Source organism: Somniosus microcephalus, chromosome 13 (genome assembly GCF_052327205.1).
Source record: "Somniosus microcephalus isolate GS21.2 chromosome 13, FLI_Smic_1.0, whole genome shotgun sequence".
NCBI classification, from domain to species: Eukaryota; Metazoa; Chordata; class Chondrichthyes; order Squaliformes; family Somniosidae; genus Somniosus; species Somniosus microcephalus.
The window spans coordinates 81,211,731-81,238,308 of NC_140999.1; the positions used below are offsets into that span (position 1 = coordinate 81,211,731).

The 26,578-nt window shown below is 56.4% G+C and overlaps 1 protein-coding gene across 7 annotated transcripts in view; it reads right to left on the reverse strand.

Moving 5' to 3' along the window:
- LOC147108444 (uncharacterized) overlaps positions 1-26,578 on the reverse strand; it is a 100,111-nt gene that overhangs the window by 69,713 nt on the left and 3,820 nt on the right. For all 7 annotated transcript variants that reach the window (XR_015080597.1, XM_086005086.1, XM_086005084.1 and 4 more), the window contains exons 2-3: positions 15,411-15,844; positions 3,384-3,736 (exon numbers count right to left, since the gene is read on the reverse strand). Coding sequence is in view for 6 of the 7 variants with exons in the window: in XM_086005086.1 (XP_085861212.1) it covers positions 3,384-3,736; positions 15,411-15,844 (787 nt within the window). In the remaining variant the exon portion in view is untranslated. The remainder of the gene's footprint in view (positions 1-3,383; positions 3,737-15,410; positions 15,845-26,578) is intronic.

The following is a 26,578-nucleotide window of genomic DNA, read 5'->3' on the forward strand; positions in this document are numbered from 1 at the left end:
ACTCAAAGGGTTGTGGGGGTCTGGAACGCACTGCCTGAAAGGGTGGTAGAGCCAGGAACCCTAACCACATTTAAAAAGTACTTAGATGTGCACTTGGGATGCTCTAACCTACAGGGCTACGGATCAAGAGCTAGGAAGCGGGATTAGGCTGGATAGCTCTTTGTTGGCCGGCGCGAACAGAATGGGCTGAAATGGCCTCCTTCCGTGCAGTAACTTTATGATTCGACACCATCTTGGTAAAGGAGTTGAAGCCATCACTAGGAACAGCTACCAGTTAGGCATGTTAAGAAGCTGATTGCCACTTAAATGGGCGAGAACATGGCAGATGGAATATAACGTGGATAAATGTGAAGTTATCCACTTTGGTAGAAAAAACAAAGGCAGAGTATTTCCTAAATGGTGAAAAATTGGGGAATGCAGATGCTCAAAGGGACCTGGGTGTCCTTGTACATGAGTCACTGAAAGTGAATGTGCAGGTGCAGCAAGCCATTAGGAAGGCAAATGGTATGCTGGCCTTAATTACAAAGGATTTGAGTAGAGGAGTAAAGAAGTCTTACTCCAATTATATAGGGCCTCTGAGACCACACCTGGAGTACTGTGTATAATTTTGGTCTCCTTGCCTAACGAAGGATATACTTGCCATAGAGGGAGTGCAACAAAGGTTCACAAGATTGATTCCTGGGATGGCGGGACTGTTGTTTGAGAAGAAATTGAGTAAACTTGGCCTGTATTCTCTTGAATTCAGAAGAATGAGTGGGGATCTCATTGAAGCATACAAAATTATTACAGGGCTTGATAGGGTGGATTCTGGGAGAATGTTTCCCCCTGCTGAGAAGTCTAGAACCAGGGGCCACAGCCTCAGGATAAAGGGTAGGCCATTCAGGACTGAGATAAGGAGAAATTTCTTCACACAGAGGGTGGTGAATCTTTGGAATTCTCTACCCCAGAGGGCTGTGGAGGCTCAGTCATTGGGTATATTCAAAACAGAAGTCGATAGATTTCTGACTAGTAAAGGCATCAAGGGATATGGCGATAGGGCTGGTGAATGGAGTTGAGGTCGAAGATCAGCCATGATCTCATTGAATGGCAGAGCAGGCTCGAAAGGCTTACTCCTGCTCCTATTTCTTATGTTCTTAAATTGCCTGCTAGCGCTCATTAAAGAGGCTGCGTGACATTTTGGCGGCGAGCACTTGACCTAATGCCCTCTCCTAACAGCGACCAGCTGATTGTGAGTAAACAAGTCATTAAGTAGGGCTCAAAATCCTCTGCAATGTAGAAAACCTTTTACTGTTCACTTGCTGCTGGAGGTTTGAAGAGGATGTTTGAAACACATTGGGAGACTTCCTGGGACACTTTGTCAAGACTTCACCAACACTACCAACATTTACTCTGGAATTTCTCTGAGGACTTCACTTAAAAAGATCAAGTGCTGTGCTACTGTACCTTATTGGACACCTTATAGGAGTCACCAGGAGAAAGGGAGTGTTTGGTCATCAACATCTTGCATGGGGTCATAGAATCATAGAAAGTTACAGCACGGAAGGAGGCCATTTTGGCCCATCGTGTCCGCACCAGCCAACAAAGAGCTATCCAGCCTAATCCCACTTCCCAGCTCTTGGTCCGTAGTCCTATAGGTTAGAGCATCCCAAGTGCACATCCAAGTACTTTTTAAATGTGGTTAGGGTTCCTGCCTCTACCACCCTTTCAGGCAGTGAGTTCCAGACCCCCACAACCCTCTGGGTGAAGAAATTTCCCCTCAAATCCCCTCTAAACCTTCGACCAATTACTTTAAATCTGTGCCCCCTGGTTTTTGACCCCTCTGGTAAGGGAAATAGGTCCTTTCTATCCACTTTATCTATGCCCCTCATAATTTTATACACCTCAATAAGGTCTCCCCTCAGCCTCCACTATTCCAAGGAAAACAGACCCAGCCTATCATAGCTAAGATTCTCTACTCCCGGCAACATCCTTGTAAATCTCCTCTGTACCCTCTCTAGTGCAATCACATCTTTCCTGTAATGTGGTGACCAGAACTGCACGCAGTATCTAGCGGAGGCCTAACTAGTGTTTTACACAGTTGAAGCATAACCCCCCCCTGCTCTTGTATTCTATGCCACGGCTAATAAAGGCAAGCATTTCATATGCCTGCTTAACCACCTTATCTACCTGGCCTGCTACCTTCAGGAATCTGTGGACATGCACTCCAAGGTCCCTTTGTTCCTCTATACTACTCGGTGTCCCACCATTTAATGTGTATTCCCTTTCCTTGTTAGCCCTCCCCAAATGCATTACCTCACACTTCTCCGGATTGAATTCCATTTGCCATTGTTCTGCCCACCTGACCAATTTATTGATATCTTCCTGCAGTCTACAGCTTCCTTCTTCAGTATCAACCACACAGCCGATTTTAGTATCATCATCTGCAAACTTCTTAATCATACCCCCTATAGTCAAGTCAAGATCATTGATATATACCACAAAAAGCAAGGGACCTAGTACTGAGCCCTGCGGACCCCCACTGGACACAGCCTTCCAGTCACAAAAACACCCATCAACCATTACCCTCTGCTTCTGAATCCAACTTAACACTTTGCCCTGGATCCCATGGGCTTTTAACTTTGTGACCAGTCTGCCATGTAGAACCTTATCAAAAGCCTAGCTAAAGTCCATATATACTATAATATCAAACGCACTACCCTCATCTACCCCCTCAAAAAATTCAATCAAGTTTGTCAGACACGACCTTCCCTTAACAAATCCGTCTTGGTCTGGACAAGGAATGGGAGGAGGACATGAGGCCAGGCAGAGCAGCACCAGCTGCTGCAGGAGAGAGGGACAGGAGGGCAAGGTGGCGTCCTTCCCCCACTGCCGGTACAGGACATCTCCCCCTCCTCTGGACCTCCTCCACCAGGACCCCCAGTGCAGCGTCCGTGAACCCGTGCGCCCTCTCACTCGGTCCCTGAGCTATCCTGCAACGTGTCGCTGTGTGTCAGCCAGCACACTCCACACCTTCAGTGGTAGTGGGTGCGAGGAGCCCACATATACTGCTCCACGAAAATTGCATCTAATCAGTGCTTGAGTGCTAAACCTGCAGGTGTCTGTTTTAGCGCCTCCAGGCAAATTCAAATTACAGTAATCCGCAATTAGGACCAAAATTGCGTTCTAAAACCAGACTTTCGAACAGGGAAGGAGTAGAGTTCACAGGAGGGGAAGGGAGGGGTAGAGTGGGATAGAGCTCAGGGAAGGGGAGGGAGGGGTAGAGCTCAGGGGAGGGATAGAGCTCCGAGCTCCCTTGAGCTCTACTTCTCCCTGCTTCTCCATATCATGACGTTCCTAAGCAGTTCCCAATTCTATTTGAGCGAATACTGACTAAGGTACTGTACCCAGAGGATCCTGATGGTTGGCCTGGCCATTGTCGCAGGCGATGACCTCATCGAGCTCGGAGTTGCTGCTGGAGCCCCCGTCACTGGAGCTGCCGATCCACTGCGGAGCGCACTTCCTGCGGATCACGGCCTCCCGTGCCCTGCGCACCCGCTGCATCTGCTCCTTCTGTTTCTGGGTCCGCTGACACTTCTTCATCCGGGGCAGCTTTCGAGAGGACGCGTTCACCCACTTCACGTTGGAGTTGGACTGGCTGGGCTTAGCAACCCGGGCCCTGGAGGATGAGGCAGGCCCAGCCCTGCAGTATTGCTGCTGCTCCTCCCCATCTCTCACTGACGGGCTGGCATCTGGGGGCCTGGGAACAAAGGTCAAACAATCACATACTGCCATCGCAATAAGAGTCAAACTGCCACAAACAAGGGCAAAGGGGAACTGCTGAGCCCAGAACACTGCGAATTTGCAGCACCCCTCCCCCATCTAGAGAGAGTAGACAGAGAGAAACTGTTCCCATTGGTGGAAGGGTCAAGAACCAGAGGACACAGACTTAAGGTGATTGGCAGAAGAATCAAAGGAGACATGAGGAAAAACTTTTTTTACGCAGCGAGTGGTTAGGATCTAAAATGCACTGCCTGAAAGGGTGGCGGAGGGGGGGGGGGGAGAAGAGAGAACAGAGGAGAGTACATACCCAGAGCCCCTGGTACAAGTGACAGTACATATAACCTGGCTCAAAAAAGGGGAGGACTGGTTACTTAATATTCCTGGGTACAACGTCTTCAGGAGATATCAGAAAAATCGAGATTGATGAAGGAAAATATTAGTGTTAGAAAGAGAGATCCAAGACAGAATCTATTTAGTTGGAGTTGAGAAACAATAAAGGAGCTGTTACGCTACTTGGTGTCTATTATGAGGGCCACCAAATAGTGAGATGGAGATCGAGGAGCAGATTTGCGAGGGCGTTACAAAGAGGTGCAATAACTATAGAGTACTGATAATGGGGGACTTTAACTATTCCAATATTGAATGGGCAGTGATTGTGTTAAGGGCAGAGAAGGGGAGGAATTTCTGAAGTGTGTTCAGGAGAATGTAGGCATAGAAATCAGGCAGGGGGGGTTGTGATATATTTGAACAAATTAGTATTGAGAAGGAGGAGGTACTAGCGGTTTTAGCAGGCTTAAAAGTGGATAAATCCCCAGGCCCTGACGGGATATATCCCAGGCTGCTGTGTGAGGCAAGGGAGGAGATTGCAGGGGCTCTGACACAAATTTTCAGAACCTCTCTGGCCACAGGGGAGGTGCCAGAGGACTGGAGAACAGCTAACGTAGTACCATTGTTCAAGAAGGGTAGTAGGGATAAATCAGGGAATTACAGGCCAGTGAGCCGAACATCAGTGGTAGGGAAATTATTGGAAAAAATTCGAGGGTCAGAATTAGTCTCCACTTGGAGAGGCGGGGATTAATCAGGGACAGTCAGCATAGCTTTGTCAGGGGGAGATCATGTCTGACAAATTTGATTGAATTTTTTGAGGGGGTGACTAGGTGTGTGGATGAGGGTAGTGCAGTTGATGTAGTCTACATGGACTTCAGTAAGGCTTTTGACAAGGGAGACTGGTCAAGAAGGTAAGAGCCCATGGGATCCAGGGCAATTTGGCACATTGGATCCAAAATTGGCTTAGTGGCAGGAGGTGATGGTTGAAGGTTGTTTTGTGACTGGAAGCCTATGTCCAGTGGTGTACCGCAGGGATCGGTGCTGGGTCCTTTGCTGTTTGTAGCGTACATTAAATGATTTAGATATGAATGTAGGAGGTATGATCAGTAAGTTCGCAGATGACACAAAAATTGGTGGAGTGGTAAATAGCGAGGAGGGAAGCCTCAGGCTACAGGACGATACAGATGGGATGGTTAGATGGGCAGAATGGAATTTAATCCTGAAAAGTGTGAGGTGATGCATTCTGGGAGGACAAACAAGGCAAGGGAATACACAATGAATGGTAGGACCCTAGGAAGGACAGAGGAACGGTGTGCATGTACATAGATCCCTGAAGACAGCCGGACAGGTAGATAAGGCAGTTAAAAAGGCATATGGGATACTTATATTCTATGCCACGGCTAATGAAGGCAAGAGCAGGGAGGTTATGATGGAGCTGTACAAAACGTTAGTTAGGCCACAGCTGGAATACTGTGTGCAGTTCTGGTCACCACATTATAGGAGGGATGTGAGGGTGCAGAGGAGATTCACCAGGATGTTAACTGGGCTGGAGCGCTTCAGCTATGAAGAGAGACTGGACAGGCCAGGGTTGTTTTCCTTAGAGCAGAGAAGGCTGAGGGGGGACCTGATTGAGGTGTACAAAATTATATGGGGCATAGATAGGTTAGTTATAAAGGAACTTTTCCCCTTAGTAGAAGGGTCAATAACCAAGGGGCATAGTTTCAAGGTAAGGGGCAGGAGGTTTAGGGGGGATGTGAGAAAAAACATTCCCACAAGGGGGAAAGTGAGGGCAACCAAAGCCAGAGCTCCCTCAATGACGAAGATGAAGCAGAAAAAGAGGCCATATGACAGAAGTCAGCTTGTAATACACGGGAGAATCAAGACGAATATGAAAAGTAGAGAAGTGAAAAAGGAAATAAGAGACGCAAAGAGATAGTACAAGAATAGATTGACGGCTAACATAAAGGGAATCCAAAGATCTTCTATAGGCATTTTTGGCAGTTAACAAAAGGTTCTAAAAGACATTCAGCACTCAAAAGTGTTAAACTGCACCGTTTCATTTCAGTGATAGAAACATAGAAGATAGGAGCAGGAGTAGGCCATTCGGCCCCTCGAGCCTGCTCCGCCAATCAATGAGATCATGACTGATCATCCAAATTCAGTACCCTGTCCCTGCCTTCTCCCCATATCCCTTGATCCCTTTAGCCTTAAGAAATATATCCAACTCCTTCTTGAATATATTTAATGAACTGGCCTCCACCGCCCTCTGTGGCAGAGAATTCCACAGGTTCACCACTCTCTGGGTGAAGAAATTCCTCCTCATCTCAGTCCTAAATGGCTTACCCCTTATCCTTAAACTATGACCCCTGGTTCTGGACTCCCCGGCCATCGGAAACATCCTTCCTGCATCTAGTCTGTCCAGGCCTGACAGAATTTCATCGGTTTCGATGAGATCCCCTCTCAATCTTCTAAACTCCAGTGAGTATAAGCCCAATCGACACAACCTCTCCTCATACGTCATTCCTGCCATCCCAGGTATCAGCCTGGTGAATCTTCGCTGCACTCCTTCCATGGCAAGAACGTCCTTCCTCAGATAAGGCGACCAAAACTGCGCACAATACTCAAGGTGCGGTCTCACCAAGGCCCTGTACAACTGCAGCAAGACATCCTTGTTCCTGTACTCGAACCCTCTTGCTACGAAGGCCAACATACCATTTGCCTTCTTAACCGCCTGCTGCACCTGCATGCTTACCTTCAGCGACTGGTGCACAAGAACACCCAGGTCTCTTTGCACTTCCCCTTCTCCCAATCTATTGCCATTCAAATAATAATCTGCCTTCCTGTTTTTGCCACCAAAGTGGATAACCTCACATTTATCCACATTATAGTGCATTTGCCATGTTTCTGCCCAATCACCCAACCTGTCCAAATCGTACTGGAGTTTCACGACATCCTCCTCACAGCATACCCTCCCACCCAGCATTGTGTCATCTGCAAATTTGGAGATACTACATCCAATTCCCTCGTCCAGATCATTAACATATATTGGTGCAGTAATTCCGGTCCCAACGCGTGAGTACGGACGGTGTACTCACGCGTGGGCCCGTTGGAAGTGCCGGATTCCAGCATGCACGGGAAACCGGCATTTCCTCTACATCGAACTATGGGGTTAAGAGGTCCAACGCGTGCGCGCAGGACTCTGCGCGCACGCGTTGAACTTCCTTCGTTTAGACAGGTTTGCGTGTGTGCAAGGGACTGAACTTTTTGGAAATGAAAAAAGGAGGCGTAAGCAGTGGATTCTTGAAGGTAAGCGGTCTATTATTTAAAATTATTAAATTTTTTCCACAGCTTCATTGTTTTTAAGGACTTTACAGTGAGTTAAGTTTATTTTTAGACCCGAATTAGTAAAAAAAAAAATTCCAAAAATTTTATTAATTGTTTTAAATAGTTTTTTAAAGTTATTTATAGTTTATTTAATTATTGGGATGTTTTTTAAAAATTTTAATTAAAGTTAAACTAGTCTCTTGGGCACCCGTACTTTCCATGAGTTTGACAGTCTTTACTATCAAACTCATGAATGAGTTTCCCCTCCCCGATTGGCTGCAGAGTGCTCACCTGATCCCAGCCGGCACATCGCACTAACTACGCCGCTGGATCAGGTAAGCACATTGCGTTGACATCGGAACCGGGCCAGTGACAGGAAATGCAAGCAGGCCCGGGCTTCAGATGTCGGCGCGCAGGGTGAGTGCAGAGCGGGGGGCTTGCACGCGCGGCAAGCACCCAATCCTAATTTCTGGCCCATTGTGAACAGCTGGGGTCCAAGGACCGATCCCTGCGGTACCCCACTAGTCACTGCCTGCCACTCGGAAAAGGACCCGTTTATTCCAACTCTCTGCTTTCTATCTGCCAACCAGTTCTCTATCCAAGTCAATACCGTGCCCCCAATCCCATGTGCCTTAATTTTGCAAGCTAATCTCTTATGCGGGACCTTATTGAAAGCCTTCTGAAAGTCCAAATACACCACATCCACTGGTTCTCCCTTATCTATTTTACCAGTTACATCCTCAAAAAATTCCAGTAGATTAGTCAAGCACGATTTACCCTTTGTAAATCCATGTTGACTTTGTCCGATCCCGTCACTGCTCTCCAAGTGCTCTGCTATTACATCTTTTATAATGGATTCTAGCATTTTCCCCACTACCGATGTCAGGCTTACCGGTCTATAATTCCACGCTTTTTCTCTACCACCTTTTTTGAATAGTGGGGTAACATTAGCTACCCTCCAATCCATGGGTACTGTTCCAGAGTCTATCGAGTTCTGAAAGGTGACTAGCAGTGCATCTACTATTTCTAGGGCCACTTCCTTAAGTACCCTGGGATGTAGATTATCAGGCCCTGGGGATTTATCGGCTTTCAGTCCCGTCAACTTCCCCAACACCATTTCCCTACAAATACTGATTTCTTTCAGTTCCTCCCTCTCATTAGTCGCTATATTCCCCGACATCTCTGGGAGGTTATTTGTGTCCTCCTTCGTGAAGACAGAACCAAAATATGTATTTAATTGGCCTGCCATTTCTTTGTTCCCCATTATAAATTCCCCTGATTCTGACTGCAAGGGACCTACGCTTGACTTCACCAATCTTTTTCTCTTTACATATCTATAAAAGCTTTTACAGTCAGTTTGTATGTTCCCTGCAAGCTTACTTTCATAATCTATTTTCCCTCTCTTAATTAATCCCTTTGTTGAATCCTAAACTGCTCCAAATCCTCTGGTTTGCTGCTTTTTTTGGCCAATTGTGTGCCAGTGGCAAAACACTTGCTTTGGGTGTTTTTTTGTTGCAACTAGTTTACAGTCTCTTTTTTGAATCTGATTGCACTTTAGCAAATCAAGACGTCGAACTTGCATGACCTTTGCTTTTCAATTACTCTAAATTCTAACCAAGGGCTGGAGTATGGCGAGCTATTAACAGTAAAAGAATCGTCAGGAGTGGTGGGGCTGATTAGGGACCAAATTTGAAATCTATTGGTGGAGGAAGAAGGCATGGCTGAGGTACTAAATGAGTATTTTGCATCGGTGTTTACCAAGGAAGAGGACTTTGCCAAAGTTATGGTAAACGAGGAGGCTGCCGGGATACTGGATGAGATAAATATAGATAAAGGGGAGGTGCTAGAAAGGCTGGCTGTACTTAAAGTGGGTAAGTCACCTGGTCTGGATGGGATGCATCCTAGGTTGCTGAGGGAAGTGAGGGTAGAAATTGCAGAGGTGCTGGTCACAATCTTCCAATCCTTAGATACAGGGGTGGTGCCAGAGGACTGGAGGATTGTAAATGTTACACCCTTGTTCAAAAAAGGGGAGAAGGATAAACCTGGCATTACAGGCCAGTTTAATATTGGTAGTGGGGAAGCTTTTAGAAACAATAATCCGGGAAAATTGACAGCCACTTGGACAACAACAACTTGTATTTATATAGCGCCTTTAACGTAGTAAAACGTACCAAGGCACTTCACTGGAGCGTTATAAAATAAAATTTGACACTGAGCCACATAAGGTGACCAAAAGCAAAGAGGGAGGTTTTAAGGAGCGCGGTAGAGAGGCGGAGAGGTTTAGGGAGGGAATTCCAGAGCTTAGGGCCTCGGCAGCTGAAGGCACGGCCACCAATGGTTGAGCGATTATAATCAGGGATGCTCAAGAGGGCAGAATTAGAGGAGCGCAGATATCTCGGGGGGTTGTGGGGCTGAAGGAGATTACAGAGATAGGGAGGGGCGAGGCCATGGAGGGATTTGAAAACGAGGAAGAGAATTTTAAAATCGAGGCATTGCTTAATGTAGGTCAGTGAGCACAGGGGTAATGGATGAACGAGACTTGGTGCGAGTTGGAACACGGGCAGCCGAGTTTTGGATGACCTCAAGTTTACGTAAGGTTAAACGTGGGAGGCCAGCCAGGAGTGCTTTGGAATAGTCAAGTCTAGAGGTAACAAAGGCATGATAAGGGTTTCAGTAGCGGATGAGCTGAGGCAGGGACGGAGACGGGCGATGTTACAGAGATGGAAATAGGCAGTCTTAGTTATGGTGCTGATATGTGGTCGGAAGCTCACTTCAGGGTCAAATATGACACCAAGGTTGCGAACAGTCTGGTTCAGCATGGACTAATAAAGGAGAGCCAGCATCGATTTGTTAAGGGCAAATTGTGTTTGACGAGGTAACAGAGGGTGGATGAGGGCAGTGCAGCTGATGTTGTGTGTATGGATTTTCAAAAGGCGTTTGATAAAGTACCACATAATAGCAAAATCGAAGCACATGGGATAAGAGGGGCAGCAGCAGCTTGGATACAAAATTAGCTAAGGGATAAAAAAGAGAGTTGTGGTGAGTGGCTGTTTTTCAGACTGGAGGGTGGTATAGTGGCGTTCCCAAAGGTTCAATAATAGGACCACTGCTGTTTATGATATACATTAATGAATTGGACTTGGGGGTACAGGGTACAATTTTGAAATTTGCAAATGACACAAAACTTGGAAGTGTAGTAAACAGTCCAAAGATGTGCGGGTTAGGTTGATTGGCTATGATAAAAAAATTGGCCCTTAGTGTTAGGGGGGATTAAATACGTGGGTGGGATGGCTGTCGGTGTAGGGACCGGATGCTAGGGTTTGGATGATCAGCCATGATCTCGTTGAATGGCGGAGCAGGCTCGAAGGGCCGAATGGCCTACTCCTGCTCCTATCTTCTATGAGAATATAGAATGCAAAAATAAGGTAACAACTCGCTCCGCATGGCCAAGGACCCTGCCAACCTAAAATGGAGGACCCTGTTAGCCTAAAATGGTGGTGCAATGTCGACATCGCTGAGTCACTTGCATATTGTGAGAGATGATCATGTTAATTCAAGAAACTGAAGGCAGCAGGAAGTAAAATGCTAATATGGCTGGCACCCACGATGTCACACCTTGCTGGTAGAACAATGTAGGGTGGAGTGCAAAGGGTATACTGACAATAGGCGATCCGAAAACACATTACCATGCATTACCATAATGATTAGGTGATCGTGAAACCATTACCTGCATATTTTCTATATTATAAACCATTCATTCAGTGAACTGTGACTTCTTTATTTCAAACTGCCAGGCCAGGACATCACTTTAAACTGTGTACGTGCCTCGCTCGGGATTGGTGTAGAATGTACGATGTGTTAATGTCTTTTCAAAAGTAAAGTATAATAATGTGACCCACTGTATGAAAGATTGCTTGCTCTGGTGGAACCTGTCGAGACTCTGCTGGAGTCAGAACGGTGCTGTATCAGAGTAAGTCTCCCGGGACAACAGAATAAAACAACTGTTGAACTAAACCAGTATTCGACTCAGTGTTTGTACTGAACCAGATTGAGGACCAAAAAAATCCGTTTCAACATCTATGTTTCTATGATATAAAGATAGTGGCCCAGAAATTCAGGTCCCAACGCGTGAGTACGCACGGGGTACTCACCCGAAGGCCCAACGAAAGTGCCGGTTTCGTGCATGCACTGCGCATGCGCGGGAAACCAGCACTTCCATTCCCCTGAAAGGAGGGGTTGACAGGTGGAACACGTGCGCATCGAACTTACGTTTTTTTTTTTTTGCAGGTTTCTCTGGGAGGGTAAGTCTCCAGCAGTTACACTTTTAAAAAGCAGGCGCAAGGCCTGCTTTTAACAAGGTAAGTGGTGAATTAATTAAAATTCAAATATTTTTCCACAGGTTTATTATTTTTAAATAATTTAAAGAAAGGCAAGTTTATTTTTAGCCCCGTTAGAAAATGTAATTAATTTTTTCAAAAATTTAAATTATTGTTTAAAATAGTTATTTCATGTAATTTAGTTATTTTATAAAAACGTGGTTTTTTAAAAAAGAATTATTTGAAGTTTTAGTGATGTTTTGGGGCTTATAGTATTTATAGCGAAGCATTACCTGCTACCATTGGCTCTCCATGGCCCACGTGATCCCAGGGGACGCATCAAACTAACTGCGCCCCTGGGATACGCAAGCACTGCGCGCCGGCAGTTGGAGGAGGCCCAGGATCGGAATCCCACGCGGGCCCACAGCTCAACGGCCGGGGCGCTAGCTAAGTGCAGGTCGGGGGCTTGCACCTGCAGGAAGCCCCCCGACCCGAATTTCTGGGCCATTATGCAGAGCAGATCACAGGGTGTCCAATTGTCTCACCCTCACTCCCCCGTATAATTAGATGTTGAGCAGTCGTAGATGTCTGGATTGCTTACGGGAGTCACCAGCACTACTGTACCCAAGAGAATATCCAAGGCAGACTCAAAATTTGTAACTGCACAACCCTGTGCAGTTACATCTGAATATAGCAGAATACACATTGTTCAATCCCTTAATAACTAAGAGTACAACCAAAATAAACCTCCAACCCCTCCACCATCCAAACGTGCCTCCCCTTCCCCTCCCTTGCGCGCTGCGCACCCCCACTCCACCCCACCACCTTAAAAGGAAATAGGTGAGCACATTGGAAGATTATAGTTCGGGCATCTGCAAAGTTCTCTAGATTCAGGAACCGTTCCTTTAGATTGGAAAACTGCACATGTCACTCTGCTGTTTAAGAATGGCGAGAGAGGGAAACCAGGGAATTATAGACCAGTTAGCCGAACATCTGTTGTGGGAAAATTGCTGGAGTCTATAATTAAAGGATAGGGTGACTTAACACCTCGAAAATTTTCAGTTGATCAGAGAGCGGCAGCATGGATTTGTGAAAGGTAGGTTATGCCTGACGAACCTGATTGAATTTTTTTGAGGTGGTGACTAAAGTAGTGGACAGGGGAATGTCTATGGATGTTATTTACAGGAAATTCTCGATTTACCGGCACCTAAATAACCGGAAATCTCGGTTAACCGGCAAAATTCAGGAGTAGGTTCAGGTAAGTTTTACTTCATGTTAGTGGCCGTTCCTCTATCTGTGGCTGTGCAATCGGGGTTGCTGCAGCTGTTGCTAAGCAACAGGGACGCTTGAATCTTGTGGCCGGGTTCCTGCACCTGTTGCTAAGCAACAGGGAAGCTTGGATTTATTGCTGTGTACGGAGCTCTAGTACCTTTTACTATAGCTTTCGGTAATCCGGACTTTGATAAACCGGCACCACGCCGGTGCCGGATAAAAAAGAGCTTCCTGTATATGGACTTCCAGACGGCATTTGATGAGAGACTGTTATCCAAGGTGGAAGCCCAGGGAGTGGAGGACTAATTATTGACCTGGTTAGGAAATTATTGTTTAAAATAGTTATTTCATGTAATTTAGTTATTTTAAAAATGTGATTTTTTATTTTTTTTATTTATTTGAAGTTTTAGTGATGTTTTGGGGCTTATAGTATTTATAGGTTTGACAGCTCTTCCTGTCAAACTTATGAATGAAGCATTCCCTGCTACCATTGGCTCTTCATGGCCCACGTGATCCCAGGGGACGCATCGAACTAACTGCGCCCCTGGGATACGCAAGCACTGCGCGCCGGCAGTTGGAGGAGGCCCGGGATCGGAATCCCACGCGGGCCCACAGCTCAATGGCCGGGGCGCTAGGTAAGTGCAGGTCGGGGGCTTGCACCCGCGGAAAGCCCCCGACCCAAATTTCTGGGCCAGTAATAGGCTTCAAGAGGACATAGACAGGCTGGTGGAATGGGCGGACACATGGCAAATGAAATTCAACACAGAAAATGGTGAGGTGATACATTTTGGTAGGAAGAATAAGAAACAACACAAGCTAAATGGTACAATTTTAAAGGGGTGCAAGAACAGAGAGACCTGGGGGTGTTTGTGCACAAATCATTGAAGGTGGCAGGACAGGTTAATAAAGCAGTTAATAATGCATACGGGATCCTGGGCTTCATAAATAGAGGCAGAGTACATAAGCCAGGAAGTTATGCGAAACCTACATAAAACAGTAGTTCGGCCCCAGATGTGGGAAGAGAGCAGGGGAGTGGAACTAACTGGATTGCTCTTCGAAAGAGCCGGCGCGGACTCCATGCCCTCCTTCTGTGCAGTACTATTCTATGATTCTGCAAGTGTCAGACATACCCACTGCCCTGGTACAAGAATCAGACATACCCACTGCCCCTGGTACAAGAATCAAACATACCCACTGCCCCTGGTACAAGAATCAGACATACCCACTGCCGCTGGTACAAGATACCCACTGCCCTGGTACAAGAATCAGATATACCCACTGCCCTGGTACAAGAATCAAACATACCCACTGCCCTGGTACAAGAATCAGACATACCCACTGCCGCTGGTACAAGATACCCACTGCCCTGGTACAAGAATCAGATATACCCACTGCCCTGGTACAAGAATCAGACATACCCACTGCCCCTGGTACAAGAATCAGATATACCCGCTGCCCTGGTACAAGAATCAAACATACCCACTGCCCCTGGTACAAGAATCAGATATACCCACTGCCCTGGTACAAGAATCAGACATACCCACTGCCCTGGTACAAGAATCAGACATACCCACTGCCCCTGGTACAAGAGTCAGACATACCCACTGCCCCTGGTACAAGAGTCAGACATACCCACTGCCCCTGGTACAAGAATCAAACATACCCACTGCCCCGGTACAAGATTCAGACATACCCACTGCCCCTGGTACAAGAATCAAACATACACACTGCCCCTGGTACAAGAATCAAACATACCCACTGCCCCTGGTACAAGAATCAAACATACCCACTGCCCTGGTACAAGAATCAGATATACCCACTGCCCCTAGTACAAGAGTCAGACATACCCACTGCCCCTAGTACAAGAGTCAGACATACCCACTGCCCCTGGTACAAGATACCCACTGCCCTGGTACAAGAATCAGACATACCCACTGCCCCTGGTACAAGAATCAGACATACCCACTGCCCCTGGTACAAGAATCAGATATACCCACTGCCCTGGTACAAGAGTCAGACATACCCACGGCCCCTGGTACAAGAATCAGACATACCCACTGCCCCTGGTACAAGAATCAGATATACCCACTGCCCTGGTACAAGAGTCAGACATACCCACGGCCCCTGGTACAAGAATCAGACATACCCACTGCCCCTGGTACAAGAATCAAACATACACACTGCCCCTGGTACAAGAGTCAGGCATACCCACTGCCCCGATTATATATTTCACTGTCCACATTTATAATGGGATTTGTCCATGTAAACTGGACACAATCACTGGACAATGAGTGGCCACTCTCTGATGTAACCAGGAGTTCTGCTGCCATCTTATTTCCCACCCTGCCCCTTGACCCTAAACCCTTTAACTCTGCTCAGGTACGCGAGTTTGGAGAAACTGGAAGTTCCTACCTGTAGGTCCCGGACCACAGAGTCATCCTCCCTTCATTCTTCTCCGAAGACAGTTCGTCTGATTCGGCGAGGTTGGTGCTGGAAGACGGAGACGACTCGCCAGCACTGGAAGAGTCATCGCTCGTGTAAGTGTAGCTCCGCACGAGGTGCCGGTCACTTTGCAAAGCGAGCTTGAGTTCCTCTGAAAAGCAGGAATGTTCGGGGTTCAGACACTCCATCCACTGGGCAGCCTCCTGCCCTTTCACTTCTGGACTCGAAGGCACCCGCTTGTTTTCTTGGATAATGCCATTGAAGGTTGAAGGGCAAAAGCTGTCCAAGCCAGCAGCTACTGCCTTCCCCGTGGGCTCTTGCTCTGCGCTGGAAGCAAGTGGGATCTCCGGTAATTCTGCTGCTGGTTCCATTGTCAACAAAACACCAAAGAATGTTAATGGGACCTGCAGTGCAAAATATATAAAAATCTCTAAAAATACTGATAGCAAATGGTAATGGTGTGTGAGATTCAGACTCGCTTGTTCCGCACATCCTCCCCCACACTGTTTGCCCTGGAGTTTTTAGTTGTCAGTTTTGCCAAGATATGAATGTTTCCTTCTACAGGATCAAGGAGTTAAGGGTGCTGTCACCTTATTTACCATAATTGTATCAACATGTTCCAGAAAAATAAACTCTCACTCTTTAATGTATATGCTATGCTCCTCGCTCAAAACAACTTGCAATAACATATCGCCTTTAATTAATGTAGAAAAAAGGTCCCACAGCCCTTCAGAGGCGTAATCAAAAATATTGGGCATCGAGCCAAAGAAGAGGACATTAGGAAGGACGACGAAAGGCCTGGTCGAAGAAGTGGGTTTACAGAGGGTATTAAAGGAGGAGAGGGAGGTGGAGAGGTTCAGGGAAGGGATTTCAGAGTATGGGGCCAAGACGGCTAAAGGCACAGCAGCCAATGTTGGGCGAAGGGAGAGAGGATCTCGTGTTGATGATTTCCCATCGTCACAGGTAGTTACACTGTAGGACTAGATTGCTCAAAGTTCTCAGACATAACCCAAGTCTGGGACAACAGAATCCAAAAGCACTGCTGGTTGTTTTAAACAGTTCAAATGTAGATGGTGGGAATAGTTCACATACTCGCTGTTGAAATCCCAGGAACACTAAACTACAATTACAAGTGAACACATTAAAAATCAGGGAGAGGCGAGCTCACGCACTTGGCTCAACAGGTTCAGTGCTACGTTCAGGGGGAGAGAAGGAGGGGGGGGGGAGAGAGAAGGAGGGGGGGGGGAGAGAGAAGGGGGGGGGGGGGGAGAGAGAAGGGGGGGGGGGGGAAGAGAAGGAGGGGGGGGGGGAGAGAGAAGGAGGGGGGGGGAGAGAAGGAGGGGGGGGGAGAGAAGGAGGGGGGGGGAGAGAAGGAGGGGGGGGGAGAGAAGGGAGGGGGGGGGAGAGAAGGAGGGGGGGGGAGAGAAGGAGGGGGGGGAGAGAAGGAGGGGGGGGGAGAGAAGGAGGGGGGGGAGAGAAGGAGGGGGGGGGAGAGAAGGAGGGGGGGGAGAGAAGGAGGGGGGGGAGAGAAGGAGGGGGGGGGGAGAGAAGGAGGGGGGGGGAGAGAAGGAGGGGGGGGGAGAGAAGGAGGGGGGGGGGGAGAGAAGGAGGGGGGGGAGAGAAGGAGGGGGGGGGAGAGAAGGAGGGGGGGAGAGAAGGAGGGGGGGAGAGAAGGAGGGGGGGAGAGAAGGAGGGGGGGGGAGAGAAGGAGGGGGAGGAGAGAAGGGGGGGAGAAGGAGGGGGGGAGGAAGGAGGGGGGGAGGAAGGAGGGGGGAGGAGAAGGAGGAGGGGGGGGGGAGAAGGAGGGGGGGGGGAGAAGGAGGGGGGGGGGAGAAGGAGGGGGGGGGGGGAGAAGGAGGGGGGGGGAAGAAGGAGGGGGGGGGGAGGAAGGAGGGGGGAGGAAGGAGGGGGGGAGAAGGAGGAGGGGGGGGAGAAGGAGGGGGGGGGAGAAGGAGGGGGGGGGGAGAAGGAGGGGGGGGGGAAGAAGGAGGGGGGGGGAAGAAGGAGGGGGGGGGAAGAAGGAGGGGGGGGGAAGAAGGAGGGGGGGGGAAGAAGGAGGGGGGGGGAAGAAGGAGGGGGGGGGAAGAAGGAGGGGGGGGGAAGAAGGAGGGGGGGGGAAGAAGGAGGGGGGGGGGGAAGAAGGAGGGGGAGGAAGGAGGGGGGGAGGAAGGAGGGGGGGAGGAAGGAGGGGGGGAGGAAGGAGGGGGGGAGGAAGGAGGGGGGGAGGAAGGAGGGGGGGGAGGAAGGAGGGGGGGGGAAGAAGGAGGGGGGGGGAAGAAGGAAGGGGGGGGGAAGAAGGAGGGGGGGGGAAGAAGGAGGGGGGGAAGAAGGAGGGGGGGAAGAAGGAGGGGGGGAAGAAGGAGGGGGGGGGAAGAAGGAGGGGGGGGAAGAAGGAGGGGGGGGGAAGAAGGAGGGGGGGGGAAGAAGGAGGGGGGGGGAAGAAGGAGAGAAGGGGGAGGGAGAAGGAGGGGGGGGGAGAAGGAGGGGAGGAAGGAGGGGGGGAGGAAGGAGGGGGGAAGAGAGAAGGAGGGGGGGGGAAGAGAGAAGGGGGGGGGAAGAGAGAAGGAGGGGGGGGAGAGAAGGAGGGGGGGGAGAGAAGGAGGGGGGGGAGAGAAGGAGGGGGAGGAGAGAAGGGGGGGAGAAGGAGGGGGAGGAGAGAAGGGGGGGAGAAGGAGGGGGTGAGGAAGGAGGGAGAAGGAGGAGGGGGGGGGGGAGAAGGAGGGGGGGGGAGAAGGAGGGGGGGGGGAGAAGGAGGGGGGGGGGAGAAGGAGGGGGGGGGGAGAAGGAGGGGGGGGGGAGAAGGAGGGGGGGGGAGAAGGAGGGGGGGGAGAAGGAGGGGGGGGGAGAAGGAGGGGGGGGGGAGAAGGAGGGGGGGGGGGAGGAGGGGGGGGGAGAAGGAGGGGGGGGGAGAAGGAGGGGGGGGGAGAAGGAGGGGGGGGGAGAAGGAGGGGGGGGGAGAAGGAGGGGGGGGGGAGGAGAAGGAGGGGGGGGGGAGAAGGAGGGGGGGGGGAGAAGGAGGGGGGGGGGAGAAGGAGGGGGGGGGGAGAAGGAGGGGGGGGGGGAGAAGGAGGGGGGGGGGGAGAAGGAGGGGGGGGGAGAAGGAGGGGGGGGGAGAAGGAGGGGGGGGGAGAAGGAGGGGGGGGGGGAGAAGGAGGGGGGGGGGAGAAGGAGGGGGGGGGGAGAAGGAGGGGGGGGGGAGAAGGAGGGGGGGGGGGGAGAAGGAGGGGGGGGGGGGGAGAAGGAGGGGGGGGGGGAGAAGGAGGGGGGGGGGGGGAAGGAGGGGGGGGGGGGGGAGAAGGAGGGGGGGGGAGAAGGAGGGGGGGGGGAGAAGGAGGGGGGGGGGAAGAAGGAGGGGGGGGGGAAGAAGGAGGGGGGGGGGGAAGAAGGAGGGGGGGGGGGGGAAGAAGGAGGGGGGGGGGGGGGAAGAAGGAGGGGGGGGGGGGAAGAAGGAGGGGGGGGGGAGGAAGGAGGGGGGAGGAGGGGGGGGGGAGGAGGAAGGAGGGGGGGGGGAAGAAGGAGGGGGGGGGGGAAGAAGGAGGGGGGAGGAAGGAGGGGGGAGGAAGGAGGGGGGGAGAAGGAGGAGGGGGGGGGGAGAAGGAGGGGGGGGGGAGAAGGAGGGGGGGGGGGGGGAGAAGGAGGGGGGGGGGGGGGGGAGAAGGAGGGGGGGGGGGGGAGAAGGAGGGGGGGGGGGAGAAGGAGGGGGGGGGGGGAGAAGGAGGGGGGGGGGGAGAAGGAGGGGGGGGGGAGAAGGAGGGGGGGGGGAGAAGGAGGGGGGGGGGAGAAGGAGGGGGGGGGGGGAGAAGGAGGGGGGGGGGGGGAGAAGGAGGGGGGGGGGAAGAAGGAGGGGGGGGGAAGAAGGAGGGGGGGGGAAGAAGGAGGGGGGGGAAGAAGGAGGGGGGGGGGAAGAAGGAGGGGGGAGGAAGGAGGGGGGAGGAGGGGGGGGAAGAAGGAGGGGGGAAGAAGGGGGGGGGGAAGGAGGGGGGGGGGGGGAAGGAGGAGGGGGGGGGGGGAAGGAGGAGGGGGGGGGGGGAAGAGGAGGGGGGGGGGGAAGAAGGAGGGGGGGGGGGGGAAGAAGGAGGGGGGGGGAAGAAGGAGGGGGGGGGGGGAAGAAGGAGGGGGGGGGGGGAAGAAGGAGGGGGGGGGAAGAAGGAGGGGGGGGAAGAAGGAGGGGGGGGGAAGAGGAGGGGGGGAAGAAGGAGGGGGGGGAAGAAGGAGGGGGGGGAAGGAGGAGGGGGGGGAAGGAGGAGGGGGGGGAAGGGGGAGGGGGGGGGAAGGGGGAGGGAGAAGGAGGGGGGGGAAGGAGGGGGGGAGGAAGGAGGGGGGGAGGAAGGAGGGGGGGAGGAAGGAGGGGGGAAGAGAGAAGGAGGGGGGGGGAAGGAGGGGGGGAGGAAGGAGGGGGGGAGGAAGGAGGGGGGAAGAGAGAAGGAGGGGGGGAGAAGGAGGGGGGGGAGAAGGAGGGGGGGGAGAGAAGGAGGGGGGGGAGAGAAGGAGGGGGGGGAGAGAAGGAGGGGGGGGAGAGAAGGAGGGGGGGGAAGAAGGAGGGGGGGGGAAGAAGGAGGGGGAGGAAGGAGGGGGGAGGAGGGGGGGGAAGAAGGAGGGGGGAAGAAGGGGGGGGGGAAGAAGGGGGGGGGGAAGAAGGGGGGGGGAAGGAGGGGGGGGGGGGAAGGAGGGGGGGGGGGAAGGAGGGGGGGGGGAAGGAGGGGGGGGGGGGAAGAAGGAGGGGGGGGGAAGAAGGAGGGGGGGGGGGAAGAAGGAGGGGGGGGGGAAGAAGGAGGGGGGGGGGAAGAAGGAGGGGGGGGGGAAGAAGGAGGGGGGGGGAAGAAGGAGGGGGGGGAAGGAGGAGGGGGGGGAAGGAGGAGGGGGGGGAAGGAGGAGGGGGGGGAAGGGGGAGGGAGAAGGAGGGGGGGGAAGGAGGGGGGGAGGAAGGAGGGGGGGAGGAAGGAGGGGGGAAGAGAGAAGGAGGGGGGGGGAAGGGGGGGGGGAGGAAGGAGGGGGGGAGGAAGGAGGAGGGGAAGAGAGAAGGAGGGGGGGAGAAGGAGGGGGGGGGAGAAGGAGGGGGGGGAGAGAAGGAGGGGGGGGAGAGAAGGAGGGGGGGGAGAGAAGGAGGGGGGGGGAAGAAGGAGGGGGGGGGAAGAAGGAGGGGGAGGAGGAGAGGGAGGAGGGGGGGGAAGAGGGGGGGGAAGAAGGGGGGGGAAGAAGGGGGGGGGAAGAAGGGGGGGGGAAGAAGGGGGGGAGGAGGGGGGGGGGGGAAGGAGGGGGGGGGGAAGGAGGGGGGGGGGAAGGAGGGGGGGGGGGGAAGAAGGAGGGGGGGGGAAGAAGGAGGGGGGGGGGAAGAAGGAGGGGGGGGGGAAGAAGGAGGGGGGGGGGAAGAAGGAGGGGGGGGGAAGAAGGAGGGGGGGGAAGGAGGAGGGGGGGAAGGAGGAGGGGGGGGAAGGAGGAGGGGGGGGAAGGGGGAGGGAGAAGGAGGGGGGGGAAGGAGGGGGGGAGGAAGGAGGGGGGGAGGAAGGAGGGGGGAAGAGAGAAGGAGGGGGGAGAAGGAGGGGGGGGGAGAAGGAGGGGGGGGGAGAAGGAGGGGGGGGAGAGAAGGAGGGGGGGGAGAGAAGGAGGGGGGGGAGAGAAGGAGGGGGGGGAGAGAAGGAGGGGGGGAGAGAAGGAGGGGGGGAGAGAAGGAGGGGGGGAGAGAAGGAGGGGGGGAGAGAAGGAGGGGGGGAGAGAAGGAGGAGGGGGGAGAAGGAGGAGGGGGAGAAGGAGGGGGAGAGAAGGAGGAGGGGGGAGAAGGAGGAGGGGGAGAGAAGGAGGGGGAGAGAAGGAGGGGGGGAGAAGGAGGGGGGGAGAAGGAGGGGGGGGGGAGAAGGAGGGGGGGGGAGAAGGAGGGGGGGGAGAAGGAGGGGGGGGGGAGAAGGGGGGGGGGGAGAAGGGGGGGGGGGAGAGAAGGGGGGGGGGGGGGGAGAAGGGGGGGGGGGGAGAAGGAGGGGGGGGGAGAAGGAGGGGGGGGGGGGAGAGAAGGAGGGGGGGGGGAGAAGGAGGGGGGGAGAAGGAGGGGGGGGGGAGAAGGAGGGGGGGGGGGGAAGAAGGAGGGGGGGGGGAAGAAGGAGGGGGGGGGGAAGAAGGAGGGGGGGGGGAAGAAGGAGGGGGGGGGGGGAAGAAGGAGGGGGGGGGGAAGAAGGAGGGGGGGGGAGGAAGGAGGGGGGGGGGAGGAAGGAGGGGGGGGGGGGAGGAAGGAGGGGGGGGGGGGAGGAAGGAGGGGGGGGGGAGGAAGGAGGGGGGAGGAGGGGGGGGGGGAGGAGGAAGGAGGGGGGGGGAAGAAGGAGGGGGGGGGGAAGAAGGAGGGGGGGGGAAGAAGGAGGGGGGAGGAAGAAGGGGGGAGAAGGAGGAGGGGGGAGGAAGGAGGGGGGGAGAAGGGGGGGGGGGAGAAGGAGGGGGGGGGGAGAAGGAGGGGGGGGGGAGAAGGAGGGGGGGGGGGAGAAGGAGGAGGGGGAGAAGGAGGAGGGGGAGAGAAGGAGGGGGAGAGAAGGAGGAGGGGGGAGAAGGAGGAGGGGGGAGAAGGAGGGGAGAGAAGGAGGGGGGGAGAAGGAGGGGGGAGAAGGAGGGGGGGAGAAGGAGGGGGGAGAAGGAGGGGGGGAGAAGGAGGGGGGGAGAAGGAGGGGGGGAGAAGGAGGGGGGGGGAGAAGGAGGGGGGGGGGGAGAAGGAGGGGGGGGGAGAAGGAGGGGGGGGGAGAAGGAGGGGGGGGGAGAAGGAGGGGGGGGGGAGAAGGGGGGGGGGAGAAGGGGGGGGGGGGAGAAGGGGGGGGGGGGGGGAGAGAAGGGGGGGGGGGGAAGAAGGAGGGGGGGGGAAGAAGGAGGGGGGGGGAAGAAGGAGGGGGGGGGAAGAAGGAGGGGGGGGAAGAAGGAGGGGGGGGGGAAGAAGGAGGGGGGGGGGAAGAAGGAGGGGGGAGGAAGGAGGGGGGAGGAGGGGGGGAGAAGGAGGGGGGAAGAAGGAGGGGGAAGAAGGAGGGGGAAGAAGGAGGGGGAAGAAGGGGGGGGGGGAAGAAGGGGGGGGGGGAAGAAGGGGGGGGGAAGAGGGGGGGGGGGAAGGAGGGGGGGGGGGAAGGAGGGGGGGGGGGGAAGAAGGAGGGGGGGGGGGAAGAAGGAGGGGGGGGGGAAGAAGGAGGGGGGGGGGAAGAAGGAGGGGGGGGGGAAGAAGGAGGGGGGGGGGGAAGAAGGAGGGGGGGGGGGAAGAAGGAGGGGGGGGGGAAGAAGGAGGGGGGGGGGAAGAAGGAGGGGGGGGGAAGAAGGAGGGGGGGGGGAAGAAGGAGGGGGGGGAAGAAGGAGGGGGGGAAGAAGGAGGGGGGGGAAGAAGGAGGGGGGGGGAAGAAGGAGGGGGGGGGAAGAAGGAGGGGGGGGAAGAAGGAGGGGGGGGAAGGAGGAGGGGGGGAAGGAGGAGGGGGGGGAAGGGGGAGGGAGAAGGAGGGGGGAAGGAGGGGGGGAAGGAGGGGGGGAGAAGGAGGGGGGGAGGAAGGAGGGGGGAAGAGAGAAGGAGGGGGGGGAGAGAGGAGGGGGGGGAGAGAAGGAGGGGGGGGGGGAGAGAAGGAGGGGGGGGGAGAGAAGGAGGGGGGGGAGAGAAGGAGGGGGGGGAAGAAGGAGGGGGGGGGGAGAAGGAGGGGGGGGGAGAAGGGGGGGGGGGGAGAAGGGGGGGGGGGGAGAAGGGGGGGGGGAGAAGGGGGGGGGGGGAGAAGGAGGGGGGGGGAAGAAGGAGGGGGGGGAAGAAGGAGGGGGGGGGAAGAAGGAGGGGGGGGGGAAGAAGGAGGGGGGGGGGAAGAAGGAGGGGGGGGAAGGAGGGGGAGGAGGGGGGGAGAAGGAGGGGGGAAGAAGGGGGGGGAAGAAGGGGGGGGGGAAGAAGGGGGGGGGAAGGAGGGGGGGGAAGGAGGGGGGGGGAAGGAAGGGGGGGGGGGAAGAAGGAGGGGGGGGGAAGAAGGAGGGGGGGGGAAGAAGGAGGGGGGGGGGAAGAAGGAGGGGGGGGGGAAGAAGGAGGGGGGGGGGGAAGAAGGAGGGGGGGGGGAAGAAGGAGGGGGGGGGGGGAAGAAGGAGGGGGGGGGGGAAGAAGGAGGGGGGGGGAAGAAGGAGGGGGGGGGGAAGAAGGAGGGGGGGGGGAAGAAGGAGGGGGGGGAGAAGGAGGGGGGGGAAGAAGGAGGGGGGGGGAAGAAGGAGGGGGGGGGAAGAAGGAGGGGGGGGAAGAAGGAGGGGGGGGAAGGAGGAGGGGGGGGAAGGAGGAGGGGGGGGAAGGGGGAGGGAGAAGGAGGGGGGGGAAGGAGGGGGGGGGAAGGAGGGGGGAGAAGGAGGGGGGAGGAAGGAGGGGGGAAGAGAGAAGGAGGGGGGGGAGAGAAGGAGGGGGGGAGAGAAGGAGGGGGGGGAGAGAAGGAGGGGGGGGAGAGAAGGAGGGGGGGGGAGAGAAGGAGGGGGGGGAAGAAGGAGGGGGGGGGGAAGAAGGAGGGGGGGGGGAAGAAGGAGGGGGGAGGAAGGAGGGAGGAGGGGGGGGAAGAAGGAGGGGAAGAAGGGGGGGGAAGAAGGGGGGGGGAAGGAGGGGGGGGGGAAGGAGGGGGGGGGGGAAGAAGGAGGGGGGGGGAAGAAGGAGGGGGGGGGGGAAGAAGGAGGGGGGGGGGAAGAAGGAGGGGGGGGGGGAAGAAGGAGGGGGGGGGGAAGAAGGAGGGGGGGAAGAAGGAGGGGGGGGAAGGAGAGGGGGGGAAGGGGGAGGGAGAAGGAGGGGGGGGGGAAGGAGGGGGGAGGAGGAGGGGGGAGGAAGGAGGGGGGAGAGAGAAGGAGGGGGGGGAGAAGGAGGGGGGGAGAAGGGGGGGAGAAGGAGGGGGGGAGAGAAGGAGGGGGGGGAGAAGGAGGGGGGGGAGAGAAGGAGGGGGGGGAGAGAAGGAGGGGGGGGAGAGAAGGAGGGGGGGGAGAGAAGGAGGGGGGGAGAGAAGGAGGGGGGGAGAGAAGGAGGGGGGGGGAGAGAAGGAGGGGGGGAGAGAAGGAGGGGGGAGAGAAGGAGGGGGGGGAGAGAAGGAGGGGGGGAGAGAAGGAGGAGGGGGGAGAGGAGGGGGGAGAAGGAGGGGAGAAGGAGGGGAGAGAAGGAGGGGGAGAGAAGGAGGGGGGGGAGAAGGAGGAGGGGGAGAGAGGAGAGAAGGAGGGGAAGGGGGAGAGAGGGGAGAAGGAGGGGGGGAGAGGAGGGGGGGAGAAGGAGGGGGGGAGGAGGGGAGAAGGAGGGGGGGGGAGAGAAGGAGGGGGGGGAGAAGGAGGGGGGGGGAGAGAAGGAGGGGGGGGAGAAGGAGGGGGGGGGAGAAGGGGGGGGGAGAGAAGGGGGGGGAGAAGGAGGGGGGGGAGAAGGAGGGGGGGGAGAAGGAGGGGGGGAGAGAAGGAGGGGGGGGAGAAGGAGGGGGGGGAGAGAAGGAGGGGGGGGGAGAAGGAGGGGGGGGGAAGGAGGGGGGGGGGGAGAAGGAGGGGGGGGGAGAAGGAGGGGGGGGAAGGAGGGGGGGGGAGAAGGAGGGGGGGGGGAGAAGGAGGGGGGGGGGAAGAAGGAGGGGGGGGGAAGAAGGAGGGGGGGGGAAGAAGGAGGGGGGGGGAAGAAGGAGGGGGGGGGGAAGAAGGAGGGGGGGGGGAGGAAGGAGGGGGGGGAGGAAGGAGGGGGGGGAGGAAGGAGGGGGAGGAGGGGGGGGAGGAGGAAGGAGGGGGGGGAGGAGAAGGAGGGGGGGGGAGGAGAAGGAGGGGGGGGGAAGAAGGAGGGGGGGGGAAGAAGGAGGGGGGGAGGAAGGAGGGGGGGGAGAGAAGGAGGGGGGGGAGAGAAGGAGGGGGGGGGAGAGAAGGAGGGGGGGGAGAGAAGGAGGGGGGGGAGAGAAGGAGGGGGGGGAGAGAAGGAGGGGGGGAGAGAAGGAGGGGGGGGAGAGAAGGAGGGGGGGGGAGAAGGAGGGGGGAGAGAAGGGGGGGAGAAGGAGGGGGGAGAAGGAGGGGAGGAGAAGAGGAGGGGGGGAGAGAAGGAGGGGGGGGGGAGAAGGAGGGGGGGGGGAGAAGGAGGGGGGGGGAGGAAGGAGGGGGGAGAAGGAGGGGGGAGAAGGAGGAGGGGGGGGAGAAGGCGGGGGGGGGGGAGAAGGAGGGGGGGGGGAGAAGGAGGGGGGGGAGAAGGAGGGGGGGGGAGAAGGAGGGGGGGGGAAGAAGGAGGGGGGGGGAGAAGGAGGGGGGGGGAGAAGGAGGGGGGGGGAGAAGGAGGGGGGGGGAGAAGGAGGGGGGGGGAAGAAGGAGGGGGGGGGAGAAGGAGGGGGGGGAGAAGGAGGGGGGGGGAGAGAAGGAGGGGGGGGGAGAAGGGGGGGGGGAAGAGGAGGGGGGGGGAAGAAGGAGGGGGGGAGGAAGGAGGGGGGGAGGAAGGAGGGGGGGAGGAAGGAGGGGGGGAGGAAGGAGGGGGGGAGAAGGAGGGGGGGAGGAAGGTGGGGGGGAGGAAGGAGGGGGGAGAAGGAGGGGGGGGAGGAAGGAGGGGGGGAGGAGAAGGAGGGTGGGGGAGAGGGGGGGGGGGAAGAAGGAGGGGGGGGGAGAGGAGGGGGGGGGGGGAGAAGGAGGGGGGGGGAGAAGGAGGGGGGGGGAAGAGGAGGGGGGGGGGAGAAGGAGGGGGGGGGGAAGAAGGAGGGGGGGGGGAAGAAGGAGGGGGGGGGAAGAAGGAGGGGGGGGGAAGAAGGAGGGGGGGGGAATGAAGGAGGGGGGGGAAGTGGGGGGGGGAAAGTAGGAGAGGAAGGGTGGGAGATGGCTGGGGGGGACGGAGGTAGGAGGGGAGGTTGGAGGGGGGGATGAGAAGGAAGAGGGGGGAGTAGAGAAGGTGGTGGGGGGGGAGTTAGGAGGGGGGGGATGAGAGTGGAGGGGGGAGAGATGGAGGGGGGGGTGGAAGGTGGGGGGGAGTGTTGGGGGGAGGGGGGGGAGAAGGAGGGGGGGAGTGTTGGGGGGGGGGAGAAGGAGGGGGGGGGTGTGTAGGTGGGGGGGGTCGTGCTAGGGGGGGTGAAGAGTGGGAGGAGAGTAGGGGGGGTGTAGGACGGGGGGCTGGATATGGTGGGGCGGTGGTTGGTGCGTGAGGTGGTGGGATCTAGCGCGCGGGGCAGCGACGCAGCAGGGGGGGGGGGGGGAGTGGTGTG